Source organism: Thunnus albacares, chromosome 7, assembly GCF_914725855.1.
Source record: "Thunnus albacares chromosome 7, fThuAlb1.1, whole genome shotgun sequence".
In the NCBI taxonomy this organism is placed as follows: Eukaryota; Metazoa; Chordata; class Actinopteri; order Scombriformes; family Scombridae; genus Thunnus; species Thunnus albacares.
In genome coordinates, this window is record NC_058112.1 from 10,581,134 (window position 1) to 10,606,190 (window position 25,057).

The 25,057-nt window shown below is 43.6% G+C and overlaps 1 protein-coding gene across 3 annotated transcripts in view; it reads right to left on the reverse strand.

Moving 5' to 3' along the window:
• hipk2 (homeodomain interacting protein kinase 2) overlaps window positions 1–24,338 on the reverse strand; it is a 71,760-nt gene extending 47,422 nt beyond the window's left edge. For all 3 annotated transcript variants that reach the window (XM_044356292.1, XM_044356291.1, XM_044356290.1), the window contains exons 1-2: window positions 23,981–24,338; window positions 6,305–7,496 (exon numbers count right to left, since the gene is read on the reverse strand). In XM_044356292.1, coding sequence (XP_044212227.1) covers window positions 6,305–7,496; window positions 23,981–23,999 — 1,211 coding nt within the window. In that variant the 5' untranslated portion in view covers window positions 24,000–24,338. The remainder of the gene's footprint in view (window positions 1–6,304; window positions 7,497–23,980) is intronic.
• Between the last annotated feature and the right edge of the window lie 719 nt (window positions 24,339–25,057).

Consider the following 25,057-nt stretch of genomic DNA (forward strand, 5'->3'; position numbering starts at 1 on the left):
GAGAACAAAGACAAGTAGCCAGGATGAAACAATGTGGTGAAACTCAGAAAGTGCCGTCTTATCGTAGGAGCACACAGCCCCACACTAGCAGGGGTGCACAAACATGCAAGCATGCACCACGCACACACAAACACACACACACTCACACACCTGTGCAGCCTGTCAAAGTGTACTAGGTATATCCATCAGCTAGGTGTCAAAGTTCACATTTTTCCTTATGAGTGAAATGATTCTCCTTCATTATTTGCCAAAATGACTGTAAGAAACTGACTACTGTATATGTTCCAATGCATATGCCTGACTACTGGTAGTTAATTAGCTTAGCTGCTACTTGTCTCCTGCTTGCTGGCTGCTCTGTGGAGACACATGGAAGAGCTGCCCAGAGGCAAATTATAAATGAGAAACAGGTTATTAGGATTCTGTCATGCATACCAAGGTGTTATGACTGTCATAAAAAGCACAGTAGTGAATACAGGGAGCAGTAATTATCATTTTAGGGGTCTTTTTTTATATGCCAGTTCCTGATAATAGCCAATGATTTCAGCATCTACAGTCAACAACAACAGGATGGAGCTGGCCCTCTGTGGTCACAAGCTGGAAATATAAAGCTAAATAAAAAGCAAATCAACCAAAAAGTCAGCAAAAAAAAGTAACAACATGCCACAGCGGCCACCCAGTCAGGCTGAACCTAATGAAAGCTCATCTGCATTAGTAATAATCTGCCACTGCTTGGGGGAATGAGAGTGCTGTTCCAGGTACTGGTGAGGAATGCAAAACAACGACCTTCCACACACCCGCACCTCCATCCCTCTACTGTCTTCTCCCCCATTCTCCTCCCGCTTCGAGACACTTTCTCGAGAATCTTCGCGTAAACAACACCTGCACTATTAAGAGCACCGCTACCACTGAGCTGATCTGCCTTTCTGTCCTTTTTCTAATTCATCTTTCCTCTGTAGCAACCTGATCCTGCCGTTTACCTACATTTCTCTCCCTCCCTGGCACATACACACATACACTTTAACGCACGCTTCACAGAACAGTAACTAATAGCAACCTCATTCATTAAAACACCCCTTGATGTTTCGCACGGAGGCAGGGTAAATGTGCTGGAACGCCTGCCCTGTCTGTCTGGCTGTGCGTCGCTAACAACAGATAGAGAGACAGATAGACAGGTGGGGCAGAGGCTCGTCTTACACTTAGCCGCCTCAGCCTGAGCGGTGACTGTACCACTCCTGATGGAGACAGATACATATTTCATCAGTTATTAAGGCTAAGGCATAGAGTAAGCCTGAGGGTGTCAAAGATCCTTCTGTAGCATCAGTTGTATCCATCTTTACTGCCAACATGAGTAAAGATATGAGCCCGAAAAGTAGAATGGGAAAATGCAGAGAGTTCCAAAAGATGAGCTTTTTGTGAAGTTTCCATCTGGATGCATTAAGATATCTTCTGCCAGAGGCCTTTAGCTTCACACTGATAGCACTGAGAGTACACAGACACTGGCCACTTCAGATAACTGGTGACATCAGCACATTCCTCCCTCTCAAACACTGTTGACTCATTTTCATTTCACCCGTAGTGTCTAATAAGCTAATTCCTCAGGCTCTGATGTACCACATATATGTCTCCCATGCATGTGTATGTATGAAGTCTGTGATGTGTGCATGTGAGGTATCAGATACAAGCTGGCAAGTTTTAATATGTGAACAGTATGTGCATTACCGCTTCTGACTCAGGCCAGGTTGAGGGTTATTAATATTAAGATGTATAATTATTAGAGGAAATTGCTCTGTCTCTGTTTTGTGGCAGTGAAAAACACCTCTGTGCAACTGCCACTGAAAGAAAATCTCTCCACATGATGAGGAGAGCGTGAGCAAATTCAGGCATCTATCACAAACTAACCGACACATAGGGAGCAATTAAAAAGTCCCATGCAAATAAAAATATGTTTTCTTGCTTCATGGTACCTTATCATGCAGATAGTTTTGATTTTATTCACCCATGTTTCGAGCTATCACAACAATCCATTCAACCTCATCAAGACAATGCGGGTAACTGGAATTTTATTGGTTCATACAACAAAGAGCAACATCTCTTTCTAGAAACAATGTTCCTGTGACTCAGAATGATTCACACATCTGGCTATGAATGTTTATCTTTGCAACTTCTTTCTACCAAACTGCTGATTACAAGTTGTGTGGATTATCCTGAGTAATAATCAACAAATTGTGAGCAACAAATCCCATTCATCTCCATTGTTTTCAGCTGGAGGCAGAAATCACAGACACTGATATCTCAAAACCCCTAAACTATCTACATGGCTATGGATGTGACTATAGCTAATTGAAAAAAAAAAAAAAAAAATATATATATATATATATATACACACATATTCTTATATATATCAAATTTGGGGACCCCAGTGAGCAGCAGTTAGTAATTGGTGTTATGTTGTATGATCCAGCTTCATCTCTATGCCCATGAAGACCTATAAGAGATCCTTTCTTCCCATCCCTGTCTCTGCCTGCATGTTACACCTCCCTTTCACCACCAGCAGCCACCACAAGGCCGACTCCTGCCAGCTGCACTGCCTCAGGAAACTTAACATAAACTTAAATAATGTCTCGCTGCATTCCACCCATCTCATGGCCTTTACCCGATGAGATAAATAGGACAAACATGCCCAACTGGGACAAGACAATAATCCCTTTATCTGGTACAGGGTAAGCTTGACTAGCCGGCTTACCTGTTATGTCATTAGCTATAGGAAGTGGGGGGGGGGGGGGGGGGGGGGGGTCAGGAAAGGAGAGGAGAGGAGAGGAAGGTAGAATAAGGATGGCATAAACACTGTAACAGAATACAGAGAGATTAAAGTAATATCACACTTAAATAGTTGTAGTAAGACTGTCTGCATTCAGCTACAGTAGCACTGAGTGTAGAAATGCCACAGACAGGCCTATTTGACAAAGATAGATGAGCTCGGCTACTTGAGCCTGTATACGCTAGCCGCTGAAGCGAACAAAGTTGAAACTCTAAGCACCCTGAGAGCTGTTCTTGCAAATAGCACATCACTTGTTTACCTTGAATACTGGTGTTTTATTTGCATGAGTCAACCTTGTGGAAAATCCATAACTCATTTGCAAGGCTCTTACAGCACATACGATGTCAATAGCATATACCATCTATGACGTCCAAACAGCTGTGTGTGAGGGGTATGAAATTCCCAACACATGGATGTAAGCAGAAACAAGCAGTAATGGCTCTGTAGGTGTAATGTCTACAACGGGCTTAGAATGAGTCTTTGTTCAGTCTCATCTACAGGAAAAGATTGAAAGAAGAGGAAAAGACAAACATGTTACTCTCACAATTCCTCCTTACCATTATCTCTGTCTCATCTAATTTCACCTCATAAATCAAAAAGAAGGCTTCTTGAGAAAAAATCTTAAGTGCAATAAGACAAAGAAACAAATATTTAATTTAACAGGAATCAAAGAAGACAACAAGGGGTTGTTTTTGCTATTGTGAAGGATATTGAGTAACACAAAGCTAGGCAGCTGGAGCTGGCAAATCACACCTGTATGTAATCTCTATCCAGTAAAGGCACCGCCTGAAACAGAAACTCCTGCTATCTTCTCATCTGAAATCATCAAAGATGGTTTGATGTTCTTGTCTAAGCTTTTGAACTCACCCTGAACTCTACCCACAGCAAGGTTTGTTTGCTGCCCAAACCTCGATACGATGTTAAGACACCCTTAGTGCTCATCTCCCATGAGCCCATTCTTTGAATTGAATTGTAAGACTTGCCTCATTTCCCACAATGAATCCTGGTAATGCACACGGACTCTTGTTGACATTATGTCCTGTATGTGTATGACATCAAGAAATAAGGCTTTCAACAGAAAAAACCCTACACACATACAAATACACACACACACACACACACACACACACACACACACACACACACACACACACACACACACCACTCCCAATGCCTCAAACCAGGGTCACCAAGTCCCTGGTCTAGTTTTTGGTGGCTGGTGGATAATTTTCTGGTCAATGTCAGCCTTTCTTTCCCCTCCTCTGCTGCCAAGAGGAAATGAAGGGATGATCTCTCTGCTCTCCTCCACTCGTCACTCCCCCAGAAAACAAACAGGAACATTTTATGGCCTGCTTGTTGACCTACAGCCCAGGAGCAACAACAACAGGCTACAAGTGATGTTTACTTCAGGATGAGCTACTTAAACTGATATAACAGCACTGCCCCGTTGACATGTACAATCCAATTCCCATACAGAGATCTTTATATACTGAAGGTTTAGGAGGCGGTTGGGGAGAGGTGGTTTATAACTGCCAAGGACAAGGGCAGATTGCAGTGTATCATTCGCTCTGCTGAGAGGGTGATTGGCTGCAACCTGCTGTCCCTCCAGGACCTGCAGGCCTCCGGGACACTGAGGCAAGCAGGTAAGATCATCACATAAACTTTTTCAAACACTCCCCTCTGGCAAGAGGCTGAGGTTCTATCCTGACTAAAAACTCATGCCACAAGAACAGTTTCTTCCCAACTGCATCTGGCCTCATCAACAAGGCCCGGGATAGCCACTGACATGGACTCTATCCCAGTCATAGTCACAACAGGTCATTAACATGAAATCTATAATCTTATATTGCACATCTGTGAATTCATTACAACTAACATAGCGCATTACATTAACGCAATTGTATTCTTTGTATTATTACACTTGCACATTACACATACTGTTTATACTGTGAACATTTGCACATTCTCAGTCAATATCTTGTACATTATTTTTTTGAACTCTAAAGCTCTCTTCACTTAGAACATATTTTTTTACTTATTCTTTATCGTAAAATATTATTCATATATTTATACCACCTGTCTTTTGTGGTAGTTGTATTTTTCTCACTTTGTATAGATACTTCTAGTTTTTGATTGTTATGCACCACTACACCAAGACAAAATTCCTTGTATGTGAAAACTTACTTGGCACTATATCTGATTCTGATTCTGATGAAAATACCGTTGAAGAATAGGCTAAAGCTCAAATAAACTAATAATCTTGTAATGAAAAGTTTTAATGTTGTGAATACAGGCGTTTGATGTTCTTTCTGTAAGCCTTGCCACTTTCCTGTAAAGGATCTTCAATGAAGCATATTTAAAAAGCCAACAACAGTATCCACTGACTGGGGACCACAAACTTCTCTCGATAGAATCTGCACTATGCACACTTGCAGAGCCACCACCTGGCATGTGTATGCGGGTATATGTGTGTGGGTGTGTGTATACGTGTGCGGTAGCATGGCTCACACACCTGTTCCTCCCTCAGCCCCGGCACCAGGCCGGAGACCCAAACAAAGCTTCTCTCTGTGCAGACATGGACACTGTTTTATTCCTCGCACAGTTCCCCTCAACCCTGCCTCTGCTGAAACCTAAACACACTTGTTTGCTATGGGCAAAAAGACTGTGTAAGAAGTACTGGGAGAAGAAAGAAAGGCCTTCCCAGAAAGTCATCTGGTTCTAATGCAGGGCCCACTGGTGTGGATTACAGGCACATATTACAGGAGAACTCAGGCTGACCCCTCATCTCTATCCCGGGGGAAATGGGAGCCATCCACAGTGATGGGGGGCTGAGGGTCCAAGCGCCTGGGGAGCGGTGGGGTGAATAGAGGCCTGTGGGCAGGCTGCCACCCCACATGATTGGTGCCCCTCTTCAATGAGGGAATTTCTCTGAGATCTTTTCAAAACCCTCCATTAGAAAACAGGAAAAAAACACTCTTCCACTGAACCTTTCAATGACACAAAAAAATGTCACTGCATCAAATATTTCCTGTTTCCACCAGAGCTTCACCAGGTTATGAAGTAGCTAAAAATGCCTTCAAAAATCTTTTAAGTAACACTAAAACATGCTTGTTTTATCACATCCAACACTATAAGCAGCTGGTTATTCAGAAAGCCTTGCTCCATCCCACATTGGAAGGGGGTTTAACTAGCTTACAATAAAGGAAGAGTGAATAAAGAGAGAGGACTTCAGCAGCAGCTCATAAGTTTGGCAGCAAATCTGAGTGTTTGGCCAAATATTCAGCTCAACTATGAATACATTCCTATCAAAGCAGGGATAAATCAAACAATATGCAGAAAACACAATGATCGTCCAAACAGAACAAACAGGAACACACTGAGAGACACATTTCTTTGCATCTACGACGTTACATAAAACGTCTAAATGAAGTCTTTCATAACTAATTCTTAACAAACTATTTACTAATACAAAGTTGCAGCTCTTACCTGTAGTATCTGGACTGTAGATAAGTGGAGCAGACTGCTTTGGACACATGGCTGGCTGAGCCAAAGTCGATGACTTTGACCCTGTAGGGCTGTCGAGATGGATCCACAAGCATGATGTTCTCTGGCTTCAGGTCAGCGTGGATGAGGCCCAGGCTCTTCAGTTTCATTAGCGCTGTAGCCACCTGCTGTAGCACGGGTCTGATGTATTTGAGTGGCAGAGGGCTGAACTTGTTTTGCTTCAGGAAGTCGTACAGGTTCTGCTCCAGCATCTCAAATACCAGGCACGTGTGGTTCTTGTGCTGGAAGCACTCGTAGGCCCTCACAAAGTTGTAGTCATCTGCACTCTCCGTGCTGAGACGTGCCAGGATGCTGACCTCGATCTGACCCTGCCGTGCATACGACGGGTGGTTTTTTAAGATCTTGATCGCCACAATCTCGTTGGTGCCCCTCTTCCAGCACTTAACCACCTGTCCAAAGGTTCCTCGTCCCAAGAATTCCAGCACTTCATACGTGTTGGTCATGGAGCAGAGCACCTCATGCTGCACCAGCTGGTAATCCCCCTCATTGTTGGAGCCGCTGTTCTTGGATGTTGCCGTGGAGGTGGCGGTGGCCACAGTAGCCACCGTGGCTCCACTGGCTGCCCCGTTTTGGATCATCGGTGGACCGTGCTCCTCAATGATCTGCACACTGCTGTTGTTGTCAAGCTCCTCACTCTTGCGTTTAAGCCCGCATCGCTGGTAGGTGTCTAGGAGACTGACCGTGCTGCGGCGTGTCAGGTTGTGAACACCAACCCCACCACCAACACCACTGCCACCGCCGCCGCCGCCGCCGCCACCTCCACCACCACTGCTGTTGCTGCTACTGCCTCCACCCCCGCTGCCCAGCAGAGACCCCACGGCCCCTGAAGTGCTGCTGGCTGAGGCGACCACAATGTGGCCCGCGCTGGCTGGGAAGATGAGTGCCTGCTCGTAGGGCAGGGTGGAGCTGGCGACCTGCAGGGAGCTGTTGATGCCCAGGGGTCCACTGGTGGCCGACACGTTCTTGCTGCTGTTGTGGCTGTAGACTTTGCTGTGTGTGCCGTACCCTGTCATATCCCAGTTACAACTCTGCTCCACCTTCAGTTTCTTCACGCTAAAGAAGGCACTTGACTGGAGAGTGTGAGGGGAGAACACTTGCACTTGCGAGGCCATACCTGTGACAAGAGGGGAACAGAGGGGAGGAGCAAAGAGGACAGGAGGGGAATGAAAGTGAGAGGTTAGGAATTTGAGAGTGTCTGAAACATGAGTGGTAGCCAGAAGCTTTAAATAAAGACAGCTTGGTTGAGAGCAGGTCATTAAAACACCAAGCATATATGTTGATGCGTCAGCATGTTAACCTCTTGAACTCTTTAAAATCACAGTAAAGGAACAGGCATTAAATAACCTTCAAAATACCATTAAGCGTTTGTTTCTTTGACATGAAATTGTTTCTAAGTAGAACCATCATTTAGTGTTTTTGCAGTTACTTCAAACTCTACATTATGAAAATTGGTGGGAAACAGATGTTATGTATTGTTATAAAACAAAATTAAAAGCCAGAATGTTTATTAGAAAGATAAGCAGGTTTAGACTGAGTGGTGCTTATGCAAACCACTGGTTCATGCAGAGGAAATACCATTTCCCCACTGTTCCCATCTGCAGCAAAGTAAATAGGCTGAGTGAATACTAAAAGAATAACCTTTCATGGGACACTCCACGGGGACAGCAGAGCAACACAAGCTCGTACACAAAAAAGTCTTTAGGAATGATTGCAATTTCCTTCCCCACTACACATACCCAGCCCTTGCATTTATTGGTACACAATTACTCATTTTAGGGAAGGTGGTGGAAGAAATGTCTTTCAACCAACTATGAAAACAGGAGAGGGGCATTGAACTCCCTCTCAACCACAGATCCTGAAGACAACAAAACAAAAGCAAAACTGCAGCGAGGCTGTGCTCTGAACTCCTGGGAACAAGCTGCCTCAGAATAAGCAAAAGCTTCTCCAAGCAAACAACTGCCCAAAAATAGTCCCTTTCTTTATCTCTCTCCCTTGCAAACAGGGTTGTTTGTAGCATTGAAATGATTATTACAGCACAAGTAAGATTATATGAGACTTGTAGTAATGCTATGTTTAAACAATTTCCAGTAAACCCAAAATTACTTTACTGCTAACAAACTAAGAGCTTCCACCTGGCCATGTCAACGCCCACACACAATTAGGCCTCGCTGTTGATCAACTGATGCATGATTCAAAGAATGTTACAGTCGCAGTGTTCACATAAACACTAACAAAAACCCATGTAGGCAAACAGCCCTTTAACTTTCTTTGCGGCTGGAAAAAAATCTGCTTTTGTGTGTTTAATAGAGATCTTAAATGCTGGGAAAGTTTTGTTCTTATTCAAAGATAATTAGAGGACCATTTCCCTCCAAGACGGGAGGACTTCCATAATTGTGGGCTCTATTCTGCGGACAGAAAGCAGAGAGGAGGGGACATGCCTGGTCACTTTGTCATTATTAGCCCTCTGAGTGGTGATGATGATTAATTGAGTGAGAAGCTGGCAGCCCTCCACTATAATTTGCTTCATTTGTGTTTTAACTCTCCTGACCTCTTCCTCCTTTTTTTTTTTTTTTTTAAATTTTTATTTTAGTCTGTCCTCTGGCCTTGCTTGGACTTACTAGTTATCTCCATGGTCATCTGGTCTTAGCCCTAATGCTGCAGGATTGGAGCTGCAGTGCACATTAGAGGGCTCGCTGTAAGCTGATGTAACACCTCCATGCTTCCCATGGTACATATTTAAGCATGTGCAGTGTATGTCCTCTGGATGATCATTAAGATGTAGTTTTCTGGGGTTTTTTTTGCTTCATGTGTCTACGCCTGGTCACTTCATGTCCACTCCTGTAGGTATGGCTGGTCCAGAGAGGTAATGAAGAACGTCCGCTAGGCTATTAGGGGCAAGGCTCTCTGCTAATCACTTAAGCTCCGAAGGCCAGATGTCACTCCTTGGATTACTAATTCCTGTGCCTGGACTTTACGCTAAAAATAATTTGAATGATGGGTTGCGTCACAGAGCGGCGTCAACAGTGTGTGACTGAGAGCCTGACAGGATAATCACAGGAACAGACTGATGGACACAAAGATGGATGGACGGACACAGAGCCGGCCTGTTCCTCTTATGGAAAATTCCAGCATTACATATCTGCCAACATGATTATGGATAGCTCTGGGTTTTACAAGGCCAGATTGAGGCTAGCTGCTCTTTGCATTAGCATCACATGAATTCCTCCTCAGCCCTGATCTTAGTCACTCATTGACTCTCTGTCAGTTTTAACACTGTGGTCAAAGAGTTCACTTGACATTGCATACATGGTGCAATGAACTGAAGGCCACACATGTTCCCCTAAACAAGGGAAGTCTCTGAATTATAGCTGACAAAAATGTTTAGGAATGCATAAGAAACTCTTCAGTCATGACTTGTTAAGAAATTCTGCCCCGCTGTTTTTGGTACAAAACTAAAAGCTGTACAAACAAAAGCACAGTTTAGATCCCCGTGTGGAACACAGATAAGTAATTAAATGAACCAACGGTAAGAGGTCAAATGGCTGGAATGTTATCTCATGACAACATACACAGGCAACAATGTGACCAATTATACTTCATTGGGAAAGCGACTCCAGTGCTCATGAATCACTCTTCACCCAAACTAAAGTTCAAACATATTTATGATCTCAAATCGGAACAAGCAAAGCCTCCATACTGTTGTCAGAAACAACAAAGTGCAAAAGACCTTCCCTTGAAAATGTCCTCTTGTAGTTTATTTGAATTTCTGAACTCTATGCCAAGCGCACAACTGTAAAGGTCCATTGTTGTTCATTTACAATGGTGGAATGCCTTCAGTAGCCAAGGCTTTCCATTTAGCATACCTAAAGGAACACTGTGTCCCACACACTGCAATTAAGCATACCAGAGAGGCATTTTCCACTGTTTAGAGGCAACATGTTGAAATGGTAATAGTCAATGTTTTCAGAGAGATTACTTCTCTGTCAGGGGTTTGTTAATCTTCTTTTTGGGAGGATCAGAGCTGTTCTGCATGCCATGCGAGGGTGAGAGGCGGACTGAAAGAGAGGGAAGGAGAATAGAACGTGGAGAGCGGGGCCACGAGTGGCCCTCACATTCTCGCCTGTGACCTGCTTGTGTTTGCTCTCTTTTATTAAACTCGTCATTTATACTCCGCTGACAACATGACAGAGAGTATTGATGAGGACGCCTTCAGACACCACCAAACCTGCCAAGTCGTCCTTTGTAATTACAAATAGTCTTTTAATATAAAGCCTGGGTGTCATTTAACTCATTCAACATCTGAGCTTAATACAAAACATAACTTAAAATACTTTCAGGTGGAGATAAGATAAAATGTCATCTTTTTGTACTTTATATTAAATGTGATCTACTAAATTCATTAATCAGTTCCATAAGTTTAAATATATCCAGAGAGCAGCTGTTCCATGCTCAGTCTGCACCATAATTTCTGAGTGGATAGATACAGTACAAAGACCCCAGCCGTCACCTAGGAGACTAACCAGAGACAGCAGTCAGGTCTGTCTGGTTGATGTCCCCTGGCCTGGATATATTTGGACTACTTCCTGAGGCCTAATGGCTACCGACACCGATGGAGACGCTCTGATGACCCTGTCTCTTTACTGGACATCCCAGTGTCTGCAGGACTGGAGGGCGCGGGGGGTGAGCCAAATCGCTGGCTAATGAAATGACTTCTGACTGTCTAGACAAAGCATTATCTCACCCTTCACTGCTGCTTGTGTGTGTTGGGCAGCATTGCTTGAAGCACCTCCACCCCTTTCTGAACAACCTGACACATACAGATGGGAGACAAATGCACACAAAAAGCAACATAGAGTGTCTTAGTAAGGTATTGGGCCTCCACAACAGCTTCAATGCTTCTTGGCATGGCTTCTACAACTGTCTGAACTCTACTGGAGGGATAAACGCTATATTTCTACAAGAGATATTCCCTCATTTGGTGTTTTGATGATGGTGGTGGAGAGCGCTGTCTAACACTGCTCTGTGAAGGCCACAGCATATGATTTATATCTATTTAGTACTCATCTAACTATTCAAAGAGCATTCCTTCCCTGTATGGAGGAATTTGCATTTGTTTCTCTGCTCATTTTTTTCAGTTTTTGTCACGTATTTGTATATGTATCTTACGTTTCAGTGATGTTTACATGTAAAATGGCATCATGGCCAATAAGACCACTGGTGGGAAACCAGAAGTGGGGACATCGATTTTGGGGTTAAACGCAACAGTGAAATGAGAGCACCACTGAGGAGGAACATATTGTCCATACAGAGTAGACTAGTCTTGTGTTCCTGCCTCATGCCTGAGTTCTGCCCTCAGTGGGGGAGCTGGGGCTTGTCACAGCATAGTCTCTCTCTCTCACTCTGACCCGTGGCCATTATTGACCATCCTGTCTGCTTTTTTAGCTCTCTCATCTCTGCTTATTTATAGAATAATACATCAGACAAGCTTGTGGGGAGATACTGTCATGCAGGCTGCTGCTCCATCAGCCTTTATGCTCATCCTGACCACAGTATTTGACCAGTTGGAATTGCCTTGCCATTTCTTGCCACTCTCTTACAAACATACAGATGAGAACAAATATCCATCCAACATATGGACATCCTAAAAGGCAAATATAAATGCTGTTTGACGGACATACACAGGACTTTCTCGGCTCGTAAATCAGCAGCATGCCTGCTGTAAATGTGACACTCCCTCAACTCTCCCCTTCCTGGAAGCAGACAGCTACAGATACAACATGTTGTGTTGGCTGTGAGATAACATGTTCGGTCAGCGCTTGTTCAAATGCATATGCATAGATACATAAGTGAGAACACACACACACGCACATGTTATTGCACAAATTGCCACATGCGGGTGCACATAAGGGCACCAATACAAAGAGACGCGTACAGCTCCACACATTCACACCAACTGATGTGAAACATGACTCTGAATACTCTTATTAACTTTTTTAGCTTCTACCTGAGCCATGATAACTTGTGCGGTGAATGCCAGCATTTCTAATCTAAAGTAAAGCTGAAAAACCTGGTTCCCCAGGGCAACTGTCGGTAGATAAGGAAGCTGCTATTCACGTTGTAAGTGTGGTCATAAAACGGCTGGTGTGCGAAAAACATTTGACTTGTTTATACTGCCAGGTCAGCCTAACCAGGCACTGAACCGAGGCACAGGGTGGAGGAGAGGAGCAGGAGATGAGGAGGAGGAGGAGGAGGAGGAGGACGAGGAGGAGGGGTGGCATAGTGGCTCTGCTTGAGCTGGATTTCTTATTAATCAAATCACGAGTGTAGCAAGTGTACAAAGCACAGCACTCAACTTCCTCCCCACAGAGAAAGAAATAAATAAAAAGAAAGAAAGAAAGAAAGAAAGAAAAAGAAAGAAAGAAATAAAAAAAGAAAGAAAGAAAGAAAGAAAGAAAGAGAGAAAGAAAGAAAGAAAAAGAGAGAGGCCTGGTAATAAATGCCTTCTCTGCAGCAGAAGTAAAAGGTTGGATATGGAACAGAAAAGAAGAAACTATTTGCTCTGTGCAGAAGTCCCGTGTGTGGCAACATAAAATGAGAAGGGTTGAGCTTAAAAAGTGGTCGACCGTAAACCAATGGCACCTGTGAACTCAAGGCATGAATGCACTACCCTTGACATCCACTGTATGCATCAGGCTGTGCGGCTTTCACTACAGTTACAAACAAGGCGTAGGGCCATGCAGGGACACACACCTGATAAGCAGCCGCCCTCCAGAGTGCTTATCATTTACACACAGTGAGAAACGCCCCACCACACCACACTTCCGCTTATGTCATTATGATCAACAATGACAGCTGGACACAATGTACTATAATGAGATCAACATATGAGAACTGCAGGCAAGAAACAGTAGCCCAACGTTGAAAACAACGGGGGGGGAGGACACTCAACGTGCAGGAGAAAACATTCTACAATGGCAAATTGATCTGAGAGTGGCCAGCGCAGTATGGATTTTGTTGCGTGCCGATTGTGCTGTATTATGACCTACTGACTGAAGCATGAGGTTTGAGTGTAAATGTGAGCAGCGGCCTTGCACTGTATGCAGCTCTTGCAGTGTACTGCAACGTGAGGTTTTGAAAGGATGGAGCTTCAGTAAGTGAAGAACAAAAGCCAGTGACACGCAAACACAAAATGAAATACAACGATGCTGATGATGTTGATGTCGCAATACGTGCCTATGTACACAAACATGAGGAGTCAGGTTCCTCTCAGTTATCTATCAACAGTTTAGTCATTCACTCTCATGTTCACCTAACAAAGGGCCCAGAGCAGAATGGTTTAACCTCTTCCTGGACACACAAATGACATCATATTGTCAGATAAAAACTGACAAAAGAATTTTAAAATAAAAGATAAAAAAAATCTGAATAATCCACCACAAAGTTCATTTAGTGTGATCCCTTGTTATTTATGAGTCGGTTGCCCGTGAGCATGACGGTAAACTAATAGATTCCAAACAGGTGTTCAATTTGTGAGGTTCAGAATTGTATTAATCACACTAATGTGATTAACACATTCAAAGTGTTAAATGAGTTGATAGTCTTTACTTCTTGGAATACGAGCGCTGTTTGCAGCTGGCAAGTTATTCATGTAGATTGTGCAAAGTAAGAATGAGAGAGTCATACGGCGGGAGAAAAAAAGGGGCTTTATTGGCTGAAGGAAAAGACCGAGACTATTGCAGGGAAAAGGTGGAGGGAGCACTGCTCTGGATAATGTTTTGAGGAGACGGCATCATTACCCCACCCTGCCACCCTGCCCTGTCCCATGGAGCAGACTACTAAGCGTTGGTTTTGGGTGTGTTCATGAACTCGGGGGGTCAAAGTCTGGTGCTGCATTAATATCAAACAGACAGCTAGAATAATTCCTATCCTGCTCGACATGCTCGCCTCCACCAAGGATGCGCACAACACTCAACTCTCTGTATGTGTGTGTGTGTGTGTGTGTGTGTGTGTGTGTGTGTGTGTGTGTGTGTGTGCATGTACCCACAGACATGCATTTTCTGACACTCCACACCATGTGTTATTACAATTTGTGCTTGTGCTCAAGCCTTCCTCCACTAACGCCTCAACTATGCAGTAACAACATGCATGAAACCACCACCCCAAAACACACACACACACACACACACACCCAGAGGGATTAATATGATGCTCCACCCCTTCGAAACCCAGCAATGAACCCCGGCAACAGAGGAACCAGTCCAACCTGACCAGGCAGCTGGGGACAAATCACAGACAGGCAGGGCCACCACTTCTGTATTTCCACAACACAGCTGTATTCAAACAGCAAATTGACAGAGATGTCTATCTTTAAAAACCAAAAAGAAGAAGAAGAATGACAGGAAATTATATACTTGAATGAAAATGCCTCATTTGTCTCCAGCACAGCTGATAAAAAAAAAAAAAAAAAAAGTCTAGCCATTACTTTTAGCTGTCAGTTGCTTGAAAGTTGTCTGCTTGAAACCAGAATGATGCAGGGTGTTTTATGAATGACAAGTTGTGACATACAGGCAGCCAGTGTGTTATAAATACTGATGTTGGTGCATGAAGACCACGATTTACAAGCTCAAAGAAACCAAGGTAGAAACATGCAACTTCTATCCATCTCACATCAGAGCTTGTACACTTTATATCCCCCACATGTAGTTGGCCTTCTGCTCCCCTGCCTCCCCCAGTACGCTCCACCACCTCCCTATGCTCTCTGCAATCAAATACAAGCTGGGGATGGTGCACATGCCTCCCCAGGCAACAAAAGTGTGTGATATTTCAGCAGGGCATGTGAAGCTGCTGCCTATTCAGGCCACAAATCGGACTAATTTAAACTACAGACGCCTTTTTCTCCCTCTAAAATGCCCCAACATGTACTCCCGTCTTCATACTGCAGGTGACTCATTCATATGCACGCTTATTAAATTATTTTAATCTCTTAATCTCTCTTCATCTTCTTCTTTTTAACCCTCTCTCCTTCTGTGCTTAATAGTGCATGTCTCTCTCATTCTATCTTTCCTTTGACAAAGTAAAGAGGCCCACCGCGCTATATATTTCAAACAGCTTTCAGAAGATTATAGCACACACACAAACACGTGCTCACATACCAATTTAGCAAGGCATATGTGTCCTTAATCCAACTGACAGTGTGTCGTAAACATGGCTGTTCAGTCCTTCTGGCCACAGAGCTGAGGTAATAAATATGGCGAGCCAACTCAGCCCTCTGCGTCTGATTCAGCGTGAAAATCATGGCTTTAGCCGATTATATTTACAGTGTCCTCACAGTCACAAATAGCAGCCAAAACCAGGCAGGAAATGGCTATTCTGACCAGCAGTTTAACACCCACATGCTGAGTGGCCGTGTATGGCAAGTAGGCTACACATTTGAACTGACTTGCTTGAAAGGTAAACACCTTTGAAAGGAGAACAAGAATTGTTGCTTGTACAATAGACAATCTAACAAATGTTACGTTTGGTAAATTACATGAAACAAGATCCATAAGAATTTGTTCCTGTGGTCTGAGATGTTGATCCAAAACTCCCAGTTCAGTAGTAGCTGAGATGGATTTAAACAGATGGAAAAGATGAGCTGTGGGAAGTCAGTAAATAATGATTCATCATACTGTAAGATGCTCTACTGTGAATAAAGATAGAAATGTTACTACTGCTCTGTTGGAATGACTGGAATGGCTTTTTTTTTTTTAGCCAGGCTATTAAAATGATGAAAGGAACTGAATGAGGTACTGAGATGGATGCCACTTTGTTTATCTCCAAATGTCTTTAAATTTAATGCTTATGAATGCAGAACTCCAACACTGTCTCTGTCTCACAGAGGCCTAATGAGGTAAAAACAACTGGCCTGGCCCAGGCACTCTGGAGCGGTGAAGGAAAGAGAACAGGTCCTCATAGCTAAAGGTCAACTTTTGGCCTTTTTCTGGGTCAGCTTCTCTAAAAGTGATGGAGGGCTGGAAGCATGTTAGTGTGTGTCAGCAGCTGCTGGGCTCAGTCAGGGGAGCTGAGGAGCCGGGCGCCTCACTGGACAGCGCTGATCCCAGATGTAAGAAGTAGACAGGTTAAAGAAGATGAGGGGCGAGATCCACAACCCCCAACACCAGTGTCGCCACCACCGAAATCCCTCTCAGACCAGTGACCTTGCCCCCCTCCCTTCCCAAAACCACCCCCTGACCTCTGGCAGTGCCCCTGAGGCCCACGGGCCCCAGAAAAGGGTATTCATCTCTCCTCCCAACTCTGCTGCTTCCCTCCCTCCATTTCTGCCTTACTTTTTCAATCTCTGTCACTCCCTATCTCGCTGCCATTCTCCCTCTCCCTCTCTGTCTCTCAGGCTGAATGGAGGGGTCAGTTCAAAAGACTGCCAGGCAGAGCTGCTGGCTGGCCATGATGTGCCTGAGGCTTTGAAGTGAGGAGTGGATCTAAGAGGTGTGAAGCCTGTTTTTTATGCTGCAACACAGACAGGCCCAGAAATATAAACATGCAACTGAACCTTCTGTTCCTCAACGCTGTTTAGTTAAGTTTGCCATGAATGCATATTTCAACTTTATAGTAATAAGCCACTATATTACTTCCGTTTTACGAGCTCAAAAGCTCTGAAGCAAAATCTTCATTTTCCACAATAAATCTGCTAAAATAAAAACAATGGTGGATGAAGCACTTTTCTTTTTAGATCTTTCAGAACCTTTCTCAGGATCTTAAATTTTACATTATTTTGATCAAAATGCTCAAACTGCCATTGCATAATGATGCACTTATGCACTTACTGATGCAACTGAATGTTACTAAATGTTTTGAGAGATGTTCACCCTGCAGTGTTGCAGCTATGGAGAAATGTTTCTTACAGTTAGGACATTCAGGGTTTTCTCATGTCAAGACTGGAGTGGTATTAGAGGAGCCACTGGATTGAATCAGTGGCTTATTAACATCTCTCCTTCTCTACATTATCCCTTAAAAGCTCATCAAAGCTTGGTTTTCAGCCTTCAGTAGTAAGGAAGATGTCTTTTTTTCTACACATGTGAATATTAAATACCTACAAAGACATTTTACTACATTTCATAAAATATACATTTCAAAACCTCTGAGATCTGATTTCTAACAGCACATTTCGTCACTTCCACTTCCAGCTTCTTTTGATGTGTAACTTGCTAGTTTACTGTCAAGTGAATGTGATCCATCCAAATTAAGGCAAAAAAAGCACTTGAGAGGGAAGGGTGGCTATCGCTAACAGCGGCCATCACAATCTATTTTGATTTTTTTTTTTTTTTTGCTAGCATGGAGATGCGTAATGAGAAACACACAGCATGTGGAGAGAGAGAGAAAAATGATCAGAATAAGGTGAGAATGACTGTGAGAGAGAATATGAGAGCAAATATTGCACACAAAGCTGCTGGAGGAAGAGGAAAGGGCTAAAGCTGCTCATTTTCATGCCTGTTGACTCTTTTGACTACCTCAGTTCTTGCCTATTTCTGTCTCCTTTCTCTGTTCTGTGCCTTTTGCCTCCTGGCTCTGGACAGAAATGGGCTTGAGCGCTCGTCTGAGCTTTGAAGTCCTTTGGTTATCAGCCAAGCGTAGCGCTGTACCTGCAGCCATCTGTGAAGGGGCCGCCAGCAGCCGCCCATCGCTCCACTTCCCTTCCATGACCGAGAGGGGCCGGAGCCAGGAGTGGTGATGGGGCTGGCAGCGGCACTTAGTCCACGTTGGCTGGTCGCACATGGTAGAGCCCATAGCTGTGTCAGTGAATACAAGAGCATATACCCTAAAAAACCCCAACCTCAGCACCTCTAATCCTACTGTGTTCAGTCCTTCTTTGCTCATTTTAATATCTGTCTGTAAACACTCCCCCTCTCCCTCTCTCTCCTCACCCTGTCTCTTTCCCTCTGAAAGGGAGGGAAAATGTGGAGGTTATGAAAGGCTTGATTAAAAACTGCAAACCATTTTTCACTCTGCGCTTCATGTAATATGAAGCGACGGTTAGGATCTTTTGTTTAAATGAAGTGGCTGTAGAGTGTGTTAGTTGCCCTCGCCATCCAGCTGTAGTATCTTACATCATCAGTTGTCTTTGCACCACTTTCGAGGCTTTGCTCAACTTTTCTTTTTTTTTTTTTAACTCGCTTCATGTGTGAATGTTTAATGTGACATGTCAAGTTGAAAGGCCAAATGAGCCAGTGATAAATACAGCCAGTACCGGCAGATCTCTTCCTCTCTTCCAGAGAGTGCAATGTCAAATGGACTGGTATGGAGGGACATTATCACAAACAATAGGATTACGACCTGGGACAATGTGTACCAAAAACAAGCCGGTGGTTTGGTTTTGGGGGGGGGGGGGGGGGGGGGGGGGGGGGGGTGAGTGATGGGACGAGGCAATAAGACAAGCCGGGGGGATTGAGGCGGGAAAAGACGGGGGGAGTCTGAGGGGTTTTGGGTGGGGGTCATGATTAGGGAGAACAAAAAAGCTACAGTAGCCAGACCTCTTCTCAAACCGGCCTCCAATTACACACACACATACATGGGGCTTCCAATCTGGCCATCAGGCTGTTGCTGAAGTGTCACATGGGCACCATGTGTGCTGGCCAATGGCCTCTCGGCTTATCAACAAACAGAGCAGGATGGAAGGACAGATAAGCGATAGATGTGGGGGTGGGGCAGGGAAACGCGGGTTGGGGGTGGGATATGGGTGGGTGGGGGGGGGGGGGTCGTTGGCGAATGATGAGAGATTGCAAAGTGAGCATGCAATATATGGTATGCGAGCAAAATGCAAATCATGCTCACTGTGCTATATTATTCCCATAAAAAAAAAAAAAAAAAAATGATTTGACACCCTCAGCATATAAAGTGCCCTTTATGCTCTAGGAATCCCTGTGTAATTATTGCTTAACAGGCCCAAGTTAACAAAAGGCCTTATTCACTTGGTGCTGTGTTGAGAAGCAGTAAAATGTGAACCTTTGTTTGAACCGTGGCTCTCATAGCAGATCAAAGCAATGGATGTGTCATAAGGTACAGAGACTCTCAGCATCGTACTTTTTAACAGATGCTACTCACATCTCCAGCGCTGTAGAGCAGTTATACTGACAACACTACTTTAAGCAAGAGGGGGTTATTCAAGTTTAAGTGGGACATTCATCTATTTTTTCCTCTCATTCTGATCCTAATATATGAGGAGGTGAATATTTTTTAGGTAATATGCCACTGCAAGGGCAGAAAATTGTTTCTAAAATACTACAAATCGATTTAGAAACAAATTATACATTCAATAAAATACTATGAATAGTATGTGTTTAAGTTAATTCCAACAATCAAGGGTAATCTGATGTGTTTTATACCATCACATAAAAGTAGTTTTCAAGTTTTTAGAAGCCCACATCTCATTTTTGCAACTTAAAGCTACATAAAAGGTGTTCACATCTATATTACAGGCCAGTAAGTAAAGCAACTGTTACATGCCTGTTACACTCGTTTCCTCTCTAACAGAGCTGGGAGTCGTTACACTGCTAGCCAGAGCCAGAGGCAGCTGTTCCACACAAACTGACACCATACACAGTGTGAAACAACAGTGCCGGGGAAAAAAAGGGCCTTCACACATGCATGACAACCAACACGGAAATGCCTTGTGTAAGCAGCCGACTAGAGTTGAGGCTCCATCCCATCCAGCCTCCCTCTTCCTCTTCGATAAAAACTAACTAATGTCAGCAACTGATGTGGTCTCCCGCTTCAAGGACCTCAGAGCCCCGCTTTCAGAGTCGTTTCCGAGAGAGGTCTGAAACATATGGCAGAAGCAGTAAAACAGGAGGCTTACTGACTGAGGAGAAAATGAGAATTGCAAAGTCCCCTTGCATCTCAATTGAATTTCCTCCACGTGAAAAAGAGCCAGAAGAATGATGTGCTGAAGTACTGGAGGCAGTTTTACTCCAGAGAAATTTGCTGAAAAGAGTATATGAAAAGTTGAGCCTTCTGAAATAGCCAGAAATATTCTGCTCATATTCAAGGCTGGGCCTCCTGTGTCAGACTGGCCTCTACTAACCTGTCATTTCAGTTCAGGCTGATGCCCCCCCACCCCCCACCCCATCTGTTTCCAAAACCCTCAGATCACACCTGTGAACTATTCCAGCACATCAGAGAGCTCACATATTCCCCTGTCTTCAACAGAGAAGTATACACGCACCTCATCTCACATAAAACTCACATTCTATCTCCCTCAAAAGCCTCCGCTTCTTCTACTAAATGCTTCAACAAATCAATAGCACAAAGAATCCCCGAACACTGGATTTCGCTTCCTTTTCAGATAGGAAGCTTTGAATAATGCAAAAGCGATACTTGTAAAGACAGGTTATCCATTTTCATAACTCCTTCTGAGCGAGCTGCTTTCCAAACAAGTCATAAAGTGATGCATCGGGTCAACAAACAAATCAAAACGGCTGCTGAGTGAAAGTGAAAACATGAGATAAACATTTCACAATGGCACCTATAAGGATTTGCAGAGTGATGACTGTTCTTTCCTGTGAGCTATTTAAGCATCACCCCATCTCTTACCAACTGTTAGGCTATCCTCCCTCCCCAGGCCTTTCTCTTTCTCCACTATGGACAGTGAAGATCTAAACACACCACCCTGCTTGTCATAACAGTCGGGAAGAGAAAACCCTCTTCGGCTCCCCTGACTCTGCCACGGGGTGTGGCCCTGCTGTGGCCCCCAAAGGCCCCCAGGGTTCTTCCTGCAATTCTAATCAAACTTTAAAAAGCTGCAACCTTGGACTCTAAGCCTGGGTCGCGGCCTATGAGGAAGATATCAATCAACCAGTTCCAAACAAGCGTGAGGGGAGGAAGGAGGGAGACAGTGAGTTGAGGGCAGTTTCTGAGAAAGTCTCTCTCTCTCTGTCTTTTCCTCTGTCCTCAGAGGAGAAACTTCCTCTCTATAAGGGCAGGGTGCATTCACCATACCCAGTTCCCTCTGTACAGAAAACACAAGGTACTGCAGAGTCACATTAACACATAATGGCCGTGTGGATGGATGAACCATTAATCTGCCTGTGATGCTGCAGTGCCTGTCACCACCGCCATCATCATCATCAGCTTCTGAGTCATACTCTGCCCATTTTTCCAGGCGGGAAAGAACAAGTCCTTTCTGGAATACCGGTTGACCTGTGAGAGGCGGATCTGCAAATGAAGTTACCTTCCTCGCCTGGTGCCCAGATCTGCAGCTGTGTAATCCTCTCTCAGACCTGCCCTAAAAACTGATGGTAGCACGTGTGTGTATGGGTACATACTTAGATGAAAACATATGCACATGCATGCATGAGCACACCACAACACCCATATTGAGCCAGGCAAGTGGGCAGGCGGGCAGGCAGGCAGGCAGGCAGGGTTTTGGCTGTGTCTGAATATTAGCTTTTCCACAGCTGGGGGCTGCTGGACCTGCTCCGTTCATCAGACATCCATCAAGGTGTCAGTTTGGGTTATGAGACCAGGCTCCCAGGGTGATCAGACCGCTGCCCTGCCTGCCAGCAGGCCCGCCTGATGGCCTTCTGTCTGGGCCAAGAAGGACCAAAGGCAAACACGGTGGAAAAAAAAAAAAAAGGAAAAAACATAACCATTAAATGATTGTGAATGTAAAATCAAGTTCCTCAGAAAACAGAAGATACGTCTGCTGGAAACTGTTCACCCTCAACAAGCTCAACTTTATACTATTGAAGGAAGTAGTTAATCATATAGATTTAAGTTATTAGTTGCCCTGTAGCCAAGGGTGAGTAATCACCATAATAGCCCGTCTCATTCTATGTGAAGGGCCCCCCCCTCCAAACCTATTTTCCACCGGAGACTTTGGTCATTTCCATGACTGCTCTACATAACAACCCTCTCCAACACTGAGGAGGACAGGCAAGGTAATTAATTCCCCCTGCCGCCTCTTTCTCTTCCCTTCTCCACCTCTCTGTGGTGAAGGGAAAAGCCAGGGAATGTAATTTACACTAATTACCTTTTGCATAGGAGTCTCATTTCAACTTTCCTTTTCATGTTGAAACGCTGGAGTCTCGGGCAATGCCTCTAAAGCTTCAACACCCCTAATGAAAAATCACTACAATATTCCTATAGGGACATCGTAACTCACTGAAGAGTTTGTAGCGACCTTATTGCACTTCATGATTCTGTGTTTTCTACAGCCAACCATAACATAGCCTAATATAGCCTGGTAAACAACTTTTGCTGGTGATATGTGTATAATGTCCCTTTAAAATGTGTTACAGTATTACTTTTCAACAGCAGTTTTTCTAAATAGTAATTTGGGGATAGAAAAGAAGGGGTTCCCTTTAGTGCCAGCAGAGGGACTATAGAGTAGACAAGGAGATATTAAACATGAGGCTGCTCAAAAATAAATATTGGAAATATCAAGGGTCATTATTTGCTTTGTGCCACATATCATTTTGCATAAGATACTGAAGAGCATGTAAATCTATATGTCTGCTCTACAAATATTGTAATAGGACAGACTATCTGTCCTATTGTATGTCAAAAAGAGCATCTCTGCAGGCTACAGTACTTCTGAATGATACATTACTACAGCTGGATCAAATCAAAATATAACACAAGATCGCATGCTATATTATTAAACATTATGTCCCTTGTTTTACTATATTACATACTATATAACCTATCAGTATTATTGGTATAGTTGCAGTTAGACCCTTCATACCTCGATCTTGAGCGAATTATAATGGGCCGCTTGCATTGTTTTTACATGAATGCATGCAACGACACTGCAAAGCAAACATATTACTTTATCCATTCATTACTATGTGAATTCTAAAAAAAACCAAAAACCTGTATGACAGTAAATAATTTAGAGAAGCATGCGGGGTAGCATTCTCACAATTGGATTAGTCACAGCCACAATGCTGCAGCGATTGCGAATATGCTGTATTTAAGCTTGCATTTGGTTTCCGGGAAGACAAATAAAAACATTTGACTCAATACACCGAGGCACAGAAACACCTCAAGTCAGTCAGTTTCATGATTTGATGAGAACTAATTGGAGAATGAGAGTGAATAGAGGTGAGATCGGACCGATCGGTCACCTTCTTTCATTCCCTCTCCTTCTTCAAGCAGGGCTATCATTCTTCCCAGGAGCAAACAGGAGGACAAAACAGAACATTTGCAGGTGTCTGCAGGCTACACATGATGACTTTATTCTATTCTATGTAAAACACAAGCTTGTCTTATCAGGGATATTTTTTGACGGACACCGCTCAGACAGCACAGCACAGCACAGCACAGCACAACCTGACTGAGCATTTACTAATTTTCTTTAAGTGTGCGCACACACAGAGCCGCTGAGAATCTGACAGCCTTCTTGTGGTATGTTTTTAAATAAATAAATATACTATGTAAATATACTGTGTGTTGAATGATCTGACAGAAAGACGAGAGGGTGCAACGCATCTCTTGTGCTCCGTATCAGCAGCAGCAATTCAATTGTATCGCAGTTGATGGGGCTACAGTAGGTTGAGTGACTGAGCCCCGCACGGAAACAGCAGCACATTTGCAAAAGCAGCTTACCTTCGTATACAGGGGCCATCGGTGCAAGGATTTCTGTTATTCATGGCAAAAAAATAAAGCGAGATTTCTGTTCAAAACTCAATAAAAATCTGCCATCTTGAAACACTGATGAGAGAGTCTCCGCGGTCTCCTGCATTACTGGCCCGGTTCATTAGTGAGGAAAATGCTCATAATTCATATCCAGGCGTTTTCAAAACGTCGGGTCCGATGCGAGGAAAGCGACAGAGGAGAGGCTCCGATATTCAAATCCCACCTGCGGTGTATTTCTGGAGGCTCAGAAGGATGAGCCACGGTGACAGGTTTACTTCAGCTATTGTGCGACATGTCTGTGGAGTGAGGAGTCTCTGCAAAAGTTGCAGTGGTCAGAGCGCAGCGAGTTTGGTGTACAGTGAGAGAGTCGACTGACGAGCGAGTCGATGGAGGCAGAGAGGAGATGCATCACTCTGGCCTCTAAAAACAAACACACCGGGACTGTAATGAGGAAGAAGAATCATCATCATCGTTGTCATAATTATCCTATTATAAAAAAAAAAGCAATAATAATGATAATAATGAGCCTTAAAAAAGAACAAAGTGAGGAATATAAAAGACGTCAAGAGTAGGTTATAAACCTATAAACTGCAACTCAGCAAAGCGAGTTTATTTGTGGGCAAACATAAAAGTAATGAGGCGAATAAATGCATTAGAACGACACTTAAAACACAATTAACACGGAAATAAAATAGCAACATGGAATAAAAATTTGATGAAAAATAAATTAAGATAACAAACCATAAATGCAGTTATAGTGCAGTTACACTTTGCCTGTTATTCTACAACTATAATAAAGAACTGGCAGAACATGATTGTTTAAGTTATTCATATATTTAGAGAAAAAGGCAGATCATATTTTATTCTATTTGCTCCTTTTTATTGATGGATGAGTGTTACTTGTTACAGATATTGTTTACATTTTGTGGGATGTTTTGTGTTGGATGTGTAGGTTACAGAAGTAAAAAAAAAAAAGAAAAAAAAAGTAGTGAAATATTAGGCTATCAATAATAACATAATAATGAGAACCGTCCAACCATCATTGGC